The 12,290-nt window shown below is 44.6% G+C and overlaps 1 protein-coding gene across 6 annotated transcripts in view; it reads left to right on the top strand.

The window, feature by feature from the left end:
- Positions 1 to 12,290, top strand: part of RAPGEF1 (Rap guanine nucleotide exchange factor 1) — a 72,978-nt gene that overhangs the window by 38,821 nt on the left and 21,867 nt on the right. For 3 of the 6 annotated variants that reach the window (XM_032797623.1, XM_032797622.1, XM_075060660.1), the window contains exons 11-12: positions 8,794 to 9,075; positions 10,736 to 10,828. The exons of 1 other annotated variant lie outside the window; for it this stretch is intronic. In XM_032797623.1, the coding sequence (XP_032653514.1) occupies positions 8,794 to 9,075; positions 10,736 to 10,828 (375 nt within the window). The remainder of the gene's footprint in view (positions 1 to 8,793; positions 9,076 to 10,735; positions 10,829 to 12,290) is intronic. 2 more of the 6 variants (XM_075060662.1, XM_075060661.1) reach the window with 1 other exon arrangement.

Raw genomic sequence — 12,290 nt, 5'->3', positions numbered from 1 at the left:
CTTCATCTCAGCTGTGTGATATGCCTGTTCATTGTACCAATGCTCGCTTGCCTGCAGCCTCCCAAAACAGTACCATTTAGAGCTGGGGCTTTGTTCACAAGAAAGGGAAGCCACCTCTTCAGTGCCTGGGGATTTTTTTCTGTCCCAACACCTTTGTGCCTGCCCCAACACTTTTGCAGGGGGCGTCCTGGAACACTGATGAGTACCTCTCCAGTAGAGCCCTGGGCGTTTGGTGGAGAGAGAGAACTTCCTTGAGGAGCATACTGTGACTGACTGATGACACTGGCATTTTTTGCATTGCTTTTTCACCTAGAGGCTAAGGCCCAGCCTTTACTCTAGTCTATGTCTCAGTCTCCAGAGCAGGGCCAAGACCGTAAGTCAGTGAGAATGCTGACCTTTCTCTTGCAGGAAGTGGTGGTCTGTGTATTTGTAGAAAGAGCTGCCTTTCTTTGGTGGTTTTATAGTGTATTAAGAAACCTGCTGGACCTCTCCCAACTTCTATTAGAGTTTGAATTTTCTTTTTCATTGGAGGCATGCAGATCAGCCTGTGAGCCCTTTGGTAACCAGTATTCTGGCTGTCTGGGAACTATGGGGAGGCTACAGCTTGTAGGGGCTTTTTCTTTTACAGACAGACTAACGAAGGTTTTGTGGTGATGGGGGTGAGAGTTAGTTCCCTTTTACCTGAGCAGCACTGAAGCTGTGTGTTTGAACTGGCCAGGGGTTCCCCATTTTGAAGCATTGCTAGGGGAGAGAAGAATTCCCTTCAGTTCCAGCCGTCACGTTAGTTGGGGCCTCAGTGAATTTGAGGGTTTTTCTCCCTTTCTGTTACACTTTGTAATGTATTCCATAGGGAAACAATTTTCAAGAGGCCTGATTTTTCCACGTTTGGGTTAAAATCTGCCTTTGTCAGCCTCTAACGTTACTTTTGCCCCTCTTTGCAGAGGTAATGCCCCTCTTTGCAGAGGCCTCGTGGCAGAGGTAATGGCGCTTATTAGATAGAGGCAGATCTTGAGTGGCTCACATCTGTTTTCCACCAATTCTGGTTCAGGTCTGACCTTCCACTCACAGAGGTGGTGTTTGTAATATGGGTTGAAATAGTAAGGATTGCTACACTGTCTTAACCAAACTTTGGAGAATCACGTTTACAAGTCGCATTGTTGGGACTAATCTCAACTAGATAGTGTGGTTAATGTCTGATTAAGGAATCTCATCTCTTGTTTTTGGGCTGCTTTCTGTTGTGAGATGATAGAAAAGGAGGTGTACAATAGGAAATTGGTAATTGCTGTAGTCTTCCTTCCTCCTGCAGTTCACCCTCCTTCACTCTTGTGGAGATGGGTATTGTCCTTTATTTCAGCATCTCTTTGGTTGATTCTGGAAGTGAGTGGGTTGGTGTCTTGAACAGCAGACTTCAAGCCTCGTTACTTCCTGGCAGCTGGAGAATGATGCATAGGAGCAGTAATGGTGAGCATATCTGAAATCCACAGAGACACAAGATACACCACTGTGTCTCAATACATTTTCCATTGAACAGTGCAGGAAGACTTAAAACAAATCCAATTACCACTTGGTAGTTTTTCCTTACTCAAATGTCTGTTTGCAATTGCAACAGGTTCAGCAGACATGTACTTGTAGGTACATCTAATGGAAAACTGTCTTCATCCTTGACTATGGAGAAATGACATGCCTCTCTCTAATTGTTTTTAAAAGTGTGAAAAGTTGCAAATATCTTTCTAGAAACTGAACTGGCTTCTCAACTCTTGCAGACGGTGCAAATAGTTTCCTTAGGGAAAGACTGCTGTTCAATACTCAGCTGTCACTACTTCTAGAAGTTCTTTGGTAAATTGAGCAAGATCATGGAAAATTCTCAATAGCTGATTTTCTTTTTTTTTAATTTAGTGTTATTGTATGCTCAGCTATCAGTGTTTAGAGTCCGGCATATGCAGTGTACATTTCCCCCCCTGCTCCTTCCATTGCTTCTGCTCAGAGAGCTCAGTTCTGATCTACAACACTCCCTGCTACTCAAGTCCTGAGCAGAGACTGCCAGTTGTGTAGAGTGATATGTGATACAGCATGGCCAGAAGGCAGCATAAGAGTGTTAGCAGGGGGCCTTATTCCCTGCCAAGGGAGGAAGGTTTGCTTTAGATTAACTAGAACAGCTGTGGCCAGTTAGAGCACCTGACTCCAGTTAGAGCACCTGACTCCAGTCATGGGATATAAACCCCTGCTTCAGTCAGACAGGGTGTGGTAGTTGAAGGAGAAAGGTTGGATTGGAGCAGGGTGCAGATTGCAGACGAGAAGAGTTTGTCCAGAGAGAAATAGAAGGTTTGGAGGAGTGCTGCGGTGGATTGGGAAGCCCAACAGAAACCCTAGGTAAGGGGCACCAGGCTTGTATAGAAGAGAGGCGAGAAGCCCTTCACAAGCTGACGGGTATGAGAGGGAAGTAACCCAGGGGAAGAAACCGCTAGTCAAGTGGTTCACCACAACCCCAGGGCCCCTGGGTTGGGACCTGGAGTAGAGGGCGGGCCCAGGTCCCTCCCTCTCCACTCCCCTCCTCCAAGGACACTAGGGGAATGATTAAGAACTGGTTCAGAGGCAAGCAATAGCGCCCTGAACCTACCCCAGAGAAGAGAAAGCGCGAGACCCAGCAGAACAGTACCGGCAATTTGCCACAGATATGATGGTTCAGTGATGCAAAAAACTATCTATTGGGGACTAGAATTAGATCATGTTCAATTCACTTGCGACTTAAACGGGATTTGACTCATTACTTTGAAAAAAAGCTTTGCATGCATATAATCAGCTGTCAGTCTCTCAGCATTGTTTTGCTTTTCCTGTTTTGTTTTCCTTCTGCTTTTATTTCTATTTCCACTACCCACAGCAGGATTGCATGGTGGTATTAATAGTGCTGTGAAGTGCTGGCATCACTGTGTCTCCTGTGAAAACCACTTCCTCCAGTGTCTTAGTTTTGTGTATAAAATTGGAACCATATCTCTTGCTCAGCAGATGTAGCTAAGTGCAGCCCTCTTTTGCTAGATAAACTCCATTCCACTGTAGAAGTTTTATTTCTTCTTCTCCTGTGCAGAGGCCTCAAGCTCTGCCTTCTAAAGAGCTATGTGCTGCGTCTGGCAGTGGTATTTACAGTGCAGTCATTAATGCTCTGTCTGTGCATCAGATTGTGTTCTCATAGCTTCGAACGAAAGTGAAATCAGCACCATAGCACTGCTGATGGAGTTTGCAAAGAGAAACCAGCACCATAGCACTGCTGCTGTGGCTTACAAAGAGAAGCCAGGATTGTAGCACTGTCAGTGGGGCCTATGAACATGTTTATTTATCCAGTATTTTCCCAGCTAAATAGGTAGAGCTTTGCTTGTGTGTGTTCAGCTTAGCCTGGAGGCCACCCACACAGGGGAATAGAAAACTTGAGCCATTCATCTGCTACACTCCCCAGCATTTAAAAAGAGTGAGGTGAGTCGTATGGCCAGGACAGAGGCTGTTCAAGCAGATGTTATAAATGCTCTGTCAGCCACTTAATTGAGTCCAGCTCTGTGTTTATGATGTAGATGACTATGTCTCAGAATCAATTAACATCGACCTGTAAACACCGTGTCCTGGCTGGTGTATGTAGTCACACCTCCCCGATAGGAGTAGCGCAACATCACATCTGCAATAAGTGCACAGTGGGTTCATCTGCTGCCAGCTAATCCAAGGTAATGTTTATAGCAACACTGACCGCTGGGACATCCTGAGACACTGAGGAGATTAGTGGTGTAAAGCTGTTGTCCTTGATGCAAACAGTTGGAAATATTCAGTGATGCAATTCCTGAAGTCCTGTCACAGAGAACAAGACACTGAGTCGAAATGATTTTAGTGTCAGGTAAGCTTTCAGGTGTGGGCAAGCTTGCTCTCTACTGTCCTTGTGAGATAAGACCACTCCTGCCTCAAACCCAGTACTCTTTGTAGTGCTTTCAGAATGGCAAATGATACGTGAATGCACTGACAAGTGGGGGAGAAGGGATTCCTTATACCTGTGTTATGCACACCACACATCAGTCTCCTCTGGCCTAATTTAATTGAGGACCACAGAAATATTTAACTGCCTCCCCAAAACAATTTCTGAATATACATGTGAATGTATGTAGAACTTCACTTGTGTTGGCTTTCTATAGCCACCCATCCATGCCTAGTGAGGAGAGAAGCAGATAAATCTGCGGCCAGAACTTCATTTCAGGGAATAACAGCAGTTGCACACTGGTGCTAACTTTCCTAGTGCTGGTAGTTGGCAGCGCCTCTTGGAAGGCTGTGCTAGAGCAGTACTAGTCTCAGGCAGCCTGGTATTTGCATGGGATGAGTTTGTGGAGAGTTAAGTGCTCTTCCCCAAAGGCTCAGGTTGCACACTGCATGCTTTCTGGCTTCCCTGAAGTTAATTTGGAAGTATTCAGCTTACAAACAAACAAAGCTGTGGAGTTTGAGTATGTCCCAGTGCGGCCAGAGCCAAAGTCTTGCTGACCCTGCAGAAACCTCTCTGAAATGGGACGAACAGCAAGCCCTAACCAGTTTCCAAGATAAACTCTCAGCTGTGATTTTTGTTGTTGCAATTCCATTGAGTGAATGGACTCTCCTCTCTCCCAACTCCAAGTCAATATGGTTTTAAATGAGCAGCAGTGTTTCTAGGAGAAATCTCCTCTGCTCAGACCCTGTTGAAGTCATTGTAGCAGCCCGTGCTGCAGTTGTGTGCTAGGCTGGAGATTAGCAGAAATGGGAACCATATGGGACAGTATTTCAAACACTGGGTGTTTTCCCCCTTTAAAAGTATGCTTCATGCTTGGCTCTTGTCCCAGCATGAGTGCATAGTTTGAATTCCAGAGCTGCTCACAGGCAGGCTGAAATGTAGCAGAAAGGAGGGGCCTTGCTGGCATGTTTTGTAAAAGACCCAGTATTCCAAAATTGTTAGGCAAGAGTAGCAGGGTTAATTAATTGCAGCCTAGAGAGCATCCCCTGCGCTGCTTCCTTCATAACAGCAAGCTGAGTTCTTGTCTGTATCCTGTAAACATCATGTAATAATAGATTTTGTGTGTTTCTTTGATACCATGTTTTACAGTAACATCTTCTACGAACCCCATTTTGAGATCACATTTTGAGGGACTATTGAGGACAGAGAAGAGAGACCCATTAAGTACAGAACTTTATATTAATTAACACATATCCCTCCCAACTTTTTGAATTTAATGTTTTGGTATGTTTGGGCACTAAAGTGCTTTTGAATTGAGACTAATATCTGTCTTAAACTGGTTGAGACAGACACTGGTGCAAGCTTCCTTCACAAGCCCTTGAGGTATGCCTCAGTCTCAACCTGAAACATCTACCAGTTCATTCTGCCTCAGTGCAGCACATTGTATCATCACTCACTGATCCTCTAGAGCAGTGGTTCTCAACGACCAGTCTGTGGACCAGCGCTGGTCCCTGAGAGCTCCCTGACGCTGTTTAAGAAGGCAGCAAGTCGATCCCTCATATCAAAAAGGTTGAGAAACACTGTGGCAGACTTAGATCAGGTCTGAGCTAAATGTGCCAGTTTTGTCAAGTACAGTAAAAGCTGTTTTATCCTGCACTTCACCACCCGGAAAGCTCTATAGATTGGCATTTCTGATCTTTGTTGAAATTGTGGTTTATAGTCCGGTTGATGTGGGGCTGGCAGGGGTTTGGGGCACAGGAGGGGGTGTGAAGCGTGGGCTCTGGGAGAGAGTTTGGGTGCAGAGGAGGGGACTTGGGTGCTGGATCTGGGGGCTGCTCACCTTGGGCAGCTCCGCACAAGTGTCAGTCTGTCCCGGCTGTTCCTAGGCAGATGTGCTGCAGGCGGCTCTGCATGCTTCTTCCGCCTCGCCCTGAGTGCTAGCTCCGCAGATCCCATTGGGTGGGAGAAACCACTTCTCAAGCCCCCTCCTGCACCCAAACTCCCTCCCTCTTAGTTAACCAGCATTTTTCACTTACTGGCACCCCCCCATTCCCCCAAAAGCTGGATAAAACAGCTTTTACTGTACTATGAAAGTTTTGCTCTGGCCAAAATGGATTAGATTTATGCTACCAATTTCCTTACACTTGCGACCTAAATCAACTCTGAAGCTCATCTCCAAAGATGAAATGCTAGTTCATAAACCCCCTCTGCTATAGAAACAAATGAGTCTGATTTTGAGTTCAGCATTGTCTAGTAATTAGAGCAGAGTGATCGAAGGTCAGGAGGCCTGGTTTCTATTCCCAGCCCTACTGCTAACTTTCTCTGTGAGCTTGGTCAAGCCATTTAGGTCCTCTTTGTGTTCAGTTTCCCAGTCTGTTTAATGAGAGAGAACAGCTGCCTTTTGCAAAACTCTTTGAGATCCTCAGATGAAATGTACTATGTAAGTGCAAAGTTATATATATTGTATAGTGTATAAGTCTCTTGTCCCCTGTAGCAACAGGAAGTCCATCCTGCAGAACGCTCCCTAGGAGGATAAAGATAGGTTAGTAGGGACACAGGTCATGTTTGGGATGAAGATTTGGTTTAATTGGAGCAGATAAATTCCATTGTTATGACCACAATGTTAAAAGTGCAGCTGAGCTGCCTTTTATTGTGGGTATTTGGTAGCTAGTCCACATTCCCCATTCACATTGCTCCCCATCCTAACTGAGGACTAGCCTGGACCATGTGGCATTATCCGAATACTAACACTAATGAGATCATGAAATATCAGGGAGACAGGGCAGGCAGAATCAATCTGCTGAGCCAGAATGATGTCATGAGCCTGGAGTCTTCCTAGGGATTTAGCGTTTTGTGCCAGGCAAGTGAAAATGAATAAAAGTGGAGCCTTTATGCAAACAGTTGAAAGTAAATAGAGATTAGACCTGTCAGCATTACTAAGGCCACACCAAAAGTTGACAGTCTCCCCAGAGCTAGCCCTGCTCATCTGTAAAGAAATGGACAGGAAGGGAGAATAGCAGGCCCCGGAGCTGGACTCCTCTTAGCTACACGCATGTGGGAAAGATTTGCTTTTTTATTTTTTTGGTCTAGTCTTTTTAGCTCTGTTTCCAAAGCACCCCCCTGTATTCCTGTCTGTGGTGTCCTGTCTTGCGATTCAGTCTAGGCTCCGGAAACAGAGAGAGAGAGACTAGCTCAGGCTCCACACACAACACAAGAAGGGGAAACTACTCCAGGAGTAAAGTAAAATCTAGCTACTGACCTTTTCATTTTGTTTCATTATCACTTTGTAGTGGTAACGCTTTAATACTCAGACCCTGGCCTGAGGCATGTCTTGATTTCTCCTTGATTTAGATTTTACTGCCATTGTACATTTAAATATTTCCAAGATGAAAAATAAAGCTAAGGACTGAAACATACGCATCCAAATGCTGTCACTCTGCTTCAGGTGACGGACTTCATTTTTATGATCTGTTCATGCCTCATTTATTATTTTGAGAGATCACTCCTCCCCCCCCCCCGCCTCTTTCTCGTAATGTAGCAGCATTTCTGTCCAGCTTGGTTTCAGCAAATCATAGCAAAGTACTCTGCTTATGCAGTGCATTCAAGTCCATCATCGGCAAGATGTACAACAGCTTCTCCCAAGCTTATTGGATAACTTGATTCTTCCTTCAGGCTTCTTGGCTGTATTCCTGTGCACATTTTAAAATACACCAGTAACCATCAGATTTAGCCTCATTTGCCTCATTATTTAAATTCCTGGTTTTGAGTCATCCTGACTGCAGTCCTCACCAGTAACAAAGGTAGTGATACGTGAGGGTTTTCTTGTAGCTCCCTTGGCATGGTGTACTCCCTCCACCTTACTCCCATTCAGTACTGTCTGGGTAAGAGTCTGAAAGCAATAGGGTGACCAGATAGCAAGTGTGAAAAATCGGGACAGGGGGTGGGGGATGTAATAGGAGTCTATATAGGAGAAAGCCTCAAATATCAGGACTGTTCCTATAAAATTGGGACATCTGGTCACCCTAGAAAGCAAGGACATGTGGCACAAGAGAGTTTCGTATAGACTGTGTATTTCCTTTCATCTCATCTCCAGTAGACTCTCTGAGAGCCAATGAATGAGAGGTTGGTTTTAATGTAGAGTTCATTGCTCCTCAGGGCAATTAGCACTTCTCAAGTGGAAAGGAATAATGGCATCTGTGATTGTAATTTAACTATCTTTCAGCATAACTTTGAAGACAATGTTTAGACATTCTCCTCTGTGTTCTGCATGGTTCTAGATCTACGGAGCAGAATTTTCACAATAGCTGTTAAATTATATAGTTGAGGCAAACAGCCTTTTAAGTTTATGTCCCATGGAAATCCATTGAAAAAGTAATATGCACACAGAATACTTCTCTCTGTCTCGGTACTTATAACTCTCTCATCATCGTGGTATCTGTATACCTGTGTGTGTCTTCACCGGCTCACGCGATTGCAGGGTGCAGCTTTTGTCATTATTTGTACAAAAATAGCCCGAATCTCCTTTTCCACCAATGACCGAAGGCCTCCATTTGTCCCCTTTCCCTGTCTTCAGTTAAATGAGCAGCCTGCTAATCAAAAAGGAACATGCCTTACCTAGAGAAAATCTGGCAGATGTCTCAGTTAGTGATTCCAGCTCTTGTATGTAGGTGATAAAATAATACTGTCTCCGTTTAGTTTTGCCTCTCAACAAAGAGGTGCCTTTGTTAGAAATACCTTGTGCTGTCACTGCTAAACTGCTGTTAATCTAATTACTTTTTCTTTTGTCTGTCTCTTTATTTTTCCCATCCTCTTTGTTTTTGCGTTGTTCATTTTGCATCCTGTAGTACAAATCTGTGTTTAGGTCCTACTCACAGGACTTTGTGCCTCACAACCAAGCTTGCATTCCTCCTTTTCTTTCTTCTACCTCCTCTTCTTCCTCCACCCCGCCTTTTCCACCTGTCCATCAATCTCAGACCTCTGACCTAGCGGTGCCAACCACAGCCAGCCAGTCACCAAGCACTGTGGATGTGCCAAACTCCTCTTCTCAGGAGAGCAGCTTTAACGGGAATGCTTCTGTCTGCCTTCCTTCTGAAACCTCTTTCACTGATTCTCTCCAGACATCTTCGGTGAGAATATCCAAAGAGATAATGCACCTTAATCCAAGGATGTGTTTTTAAAGAACTATCACTTGTTTTAATACACATGTTCACTTACCCCCGGTGTGAGCTAAAGCGATTTCTGTGTGTGTAGACAGAGAGATCGTTTAATATAAAAGAGAAGCTCACAAGTAGTGAGAGAAACAGGCAGGTTGGAAACTCTCTCCCTAAATATTAAACTGGTGGTGAAAGAGAGAGGTAAAGAAATAGTTGTAGCTGCCTAGGAATGTTGTGGTGTGACTTTGAAGAAAGGAGGGAGAGGCAGAGCATTTTAAAAAAAATCTGTTTAAGACAGTAGTTCTTGACCTCTGGTTCATACGCACTCTGGTTGTTAGAACTTCGGGCTTTTGTGACTGCTACTCTAGGCTTCCCACCCCTGCCTTAATGATGAGCCTCTGGACTGGGCCTCAGTGCGTTTTAACTGCTTACTGTCCTCTCTGATCTGCAACAGATTTGGGGGCCTCTCCAAACCCCTTTCTGACTGCAGACAGCCTGAGCTCCATTGCTGATTAGCGTGCTCATTGTTGAATGGGCAGCATCAGGCACTGGTTGGCTCAGCCAGAGGTATTGGTCTGATCTGTTTGGAGAATGGTCTCAGTTTGGGCAACACTAGTTTAAGGTTCCAGATCTGTTAAGAAAACAGATGTGGAGGCTTGTGCGCGGCAGCTACATTTTTAAACTAAGCGGTTCTTTCACTTGCCTGTAAAGACTAGAATTCAAGAGTTTCTGTTCCCCACAAAAAAGCTGAGATCAGGCACTTTAGTGGTTTGACAGAACAAAGAGGACTTGTGGCATCTTAGAGACTAACAAATTTATTTGGGCATAAACATTCGTGGGCTTAGTCTTTAAGGTCCCACAAGTACTCCTTGTTGTTTTTGATGATACAGACTAACACGGCTACCACTCTGAAACCTGTTTGGTGGTTCTGACTGTAGGGGGAGCACCTTCCTAAATGCAGGGTTTGTCAAGTAAGCAAAGGAGAAATTGCTTTTCGGATTCTTCAGTCCTAACTACACTGTTGCATTTTCCTTGTTGTGGGACCTCCCTGCAACACCGTGCATCCTCCCCTCCCCACGCCCAATGTGGTTTTGTCTTGCATTCGTAGATATGATCTGAGCTGTGTTTCTAATGACATTTCCAAGCTATGCTAAAATCCTGTGCTATATGGAATGCTTTGGGAACGCAGTCTGGTCTTATCTACACTGCAAGATCAAGCCATGATTACTGTGGCAGGTCCCATTGTGGTGTTTTTGTTTTAAACTATAACTTTGAAATCTGCGTTTGCGTTTGGCTACACACTATGATCTCCAACAGTTGGCTTCCATGATAGCTCTCACATGCCAATCCATGCTGCTCTGCTGCTGCTGATTGCCATACCTCTTGGCCTTCTGGATAGTCCTTGTGAAGTGGGAAATAGCGATTATCTCAGTGAACATACAGAGCCAGAAGACAGTTGTGGCAGTCTTCCATTGGTGCCAGAGGAAAGGTTCTCAGCCCAAGTGCCAGTGGGTGGGGAGAGATCATTTCTTGCCAGAGCATGGGCCAGGCATGTTCACTTGCACATGTTGTTAGGCTTAAGTGCTGGGCGCGGGGACTCCATGACACATTTCCTTTCATCTGTCTCCCATAGAGTGAAAACGCCAGTGAGGAGGCTGGTGAGGGTGAATACGTCAATCTGTATTCCTCTGGCCAAAGCAACGGGGAACTCCCTCACTCTGAAGGAGTAAGTAAACTGGAAGGGGCTGCTTGGTGCATGCTGAGTTCATGCAGCGCATAACGTGCTTTTTATAAGTCTTTTCTGCATATTGTGGTGCTTCTGTGTTTTGCTGAATGCAATGCTTTGATGGTGGGCCATTCTGCTTGTCTGCTTTGGTTTTCTCTCTAGAGGGGAATCTCAGTTTGGATGGAGAGCAGATGATGCTTGCTTGGCTTCAGAGATTTTGGGTGAACGTTTTTAAGAACATAGTGGTTGCTTTTCCTTTAAAGCTGCTTCAGTGTACTCTGCAGTTTGTTTAGGGCTGTGTGCATGAGGGCTGGGTTTTTTGGTTGTTTTTTTTTTTTCTCCTGAAAGGTACAAGTCTTGACTTGTGCAGCATCTTTGGCACTGCCAGTTCTTTACTAATACTCTTAACTGTTTTGGCTTTTTAAAATCAATTGTGTGTTTATAAAATGCCATCCTTTTTCATCACCATTGGGACACAAAGTAAGTAATTAATATAGTCTATTAACCCTTTCCTCCTCCTCTGCTCAGGGCTCATCTTAGTTGTTTCCTACAAGAGACAGGGTAAATCATATCACAGAGGGTATTATCTTCATAGGCGTGGGAACTAGGGGTGTGGGGGGGGGGGCTGCAGAATCCTCAGGTTTTACGCCGGGATCCGTTTCTGGCCCTGTGCCTGGGGTCCCAGTTGCCGCCCCCATGTCCAGGGTTCTGGCTGCCAGCCTCAGCCCCCTTACCCTTGTCCATGTCTCCCCATTCCCAGAGTCAGCTCTAGGAGGCATAGATGGATAAGGGGGGGATGCAGCACCCCCACTATAAAAAATGTTCCAGTGCCACTGATCATCTTCTTGTGACATTGTAGAAAATAGCGAAGGAAAAGATCTGTGAAGTTCTGTCTTGTCCATTCCTCTGCCCAAGTGGGATTGTTCCCTGGAATATACGGTCTAGCGCTTATTCCTGTCTAGTTTTAAACATCTCAGGTAACGAGGCTCCTACCACTTCCCTTCTGTCTACACCTCTGACAATCAGGCAATTCCCCCTCCTCATTCATCTCATCCAGCTAGTTCTTAACAGTGAAATAAGACTTTATAACATTTCTCTCTATACGTAACTTAGCACAACTTTGCAGATACATAAAAATCCCAGGCTTGACAGTAAAATTTCTAGGGTGATTCTGATTTTTAGAAAGTTGGTTTGAATCCTCTCAGGTTGATATGTTGAACCTCCAAGGATCACTCAGCGTAGTGCTAAATAGCTCTCAACTGCAGCACTGTAAACTTAATAATCCCATTTACCTTTCATAGCTATTTTCCTCCTTAATAAATGGCTAATTTAAGGTGTATCCTTATATGCTTTGAACTGTATACCTGCTATTATATGCCTTATGTTCAGATTGCTTTTTTTTTTTTTTTTTTTTTAAACACATTAGCATCATTTCCACAGCAGTTGATCATCATTGGATAAC

The sequence above is a fragment of the Chelonoidis abingdonii genome, chromosome 24, assembly GCF_003597395.2.
Source record: "Chelonoidis abingdonii isolate Lonesome George chromosome 24, CheloAbing_2.0, whole genome shotgun sequence".
Lineage (NCBI taxonomy): Eukaryota > Metazoa > Chordata > Testudines > Testudinidae > Chelonoidis > Chelonoidis abingdonii.
This window is presented reverse-complemented; position numbering and strand designations above follow the sequence as displayed.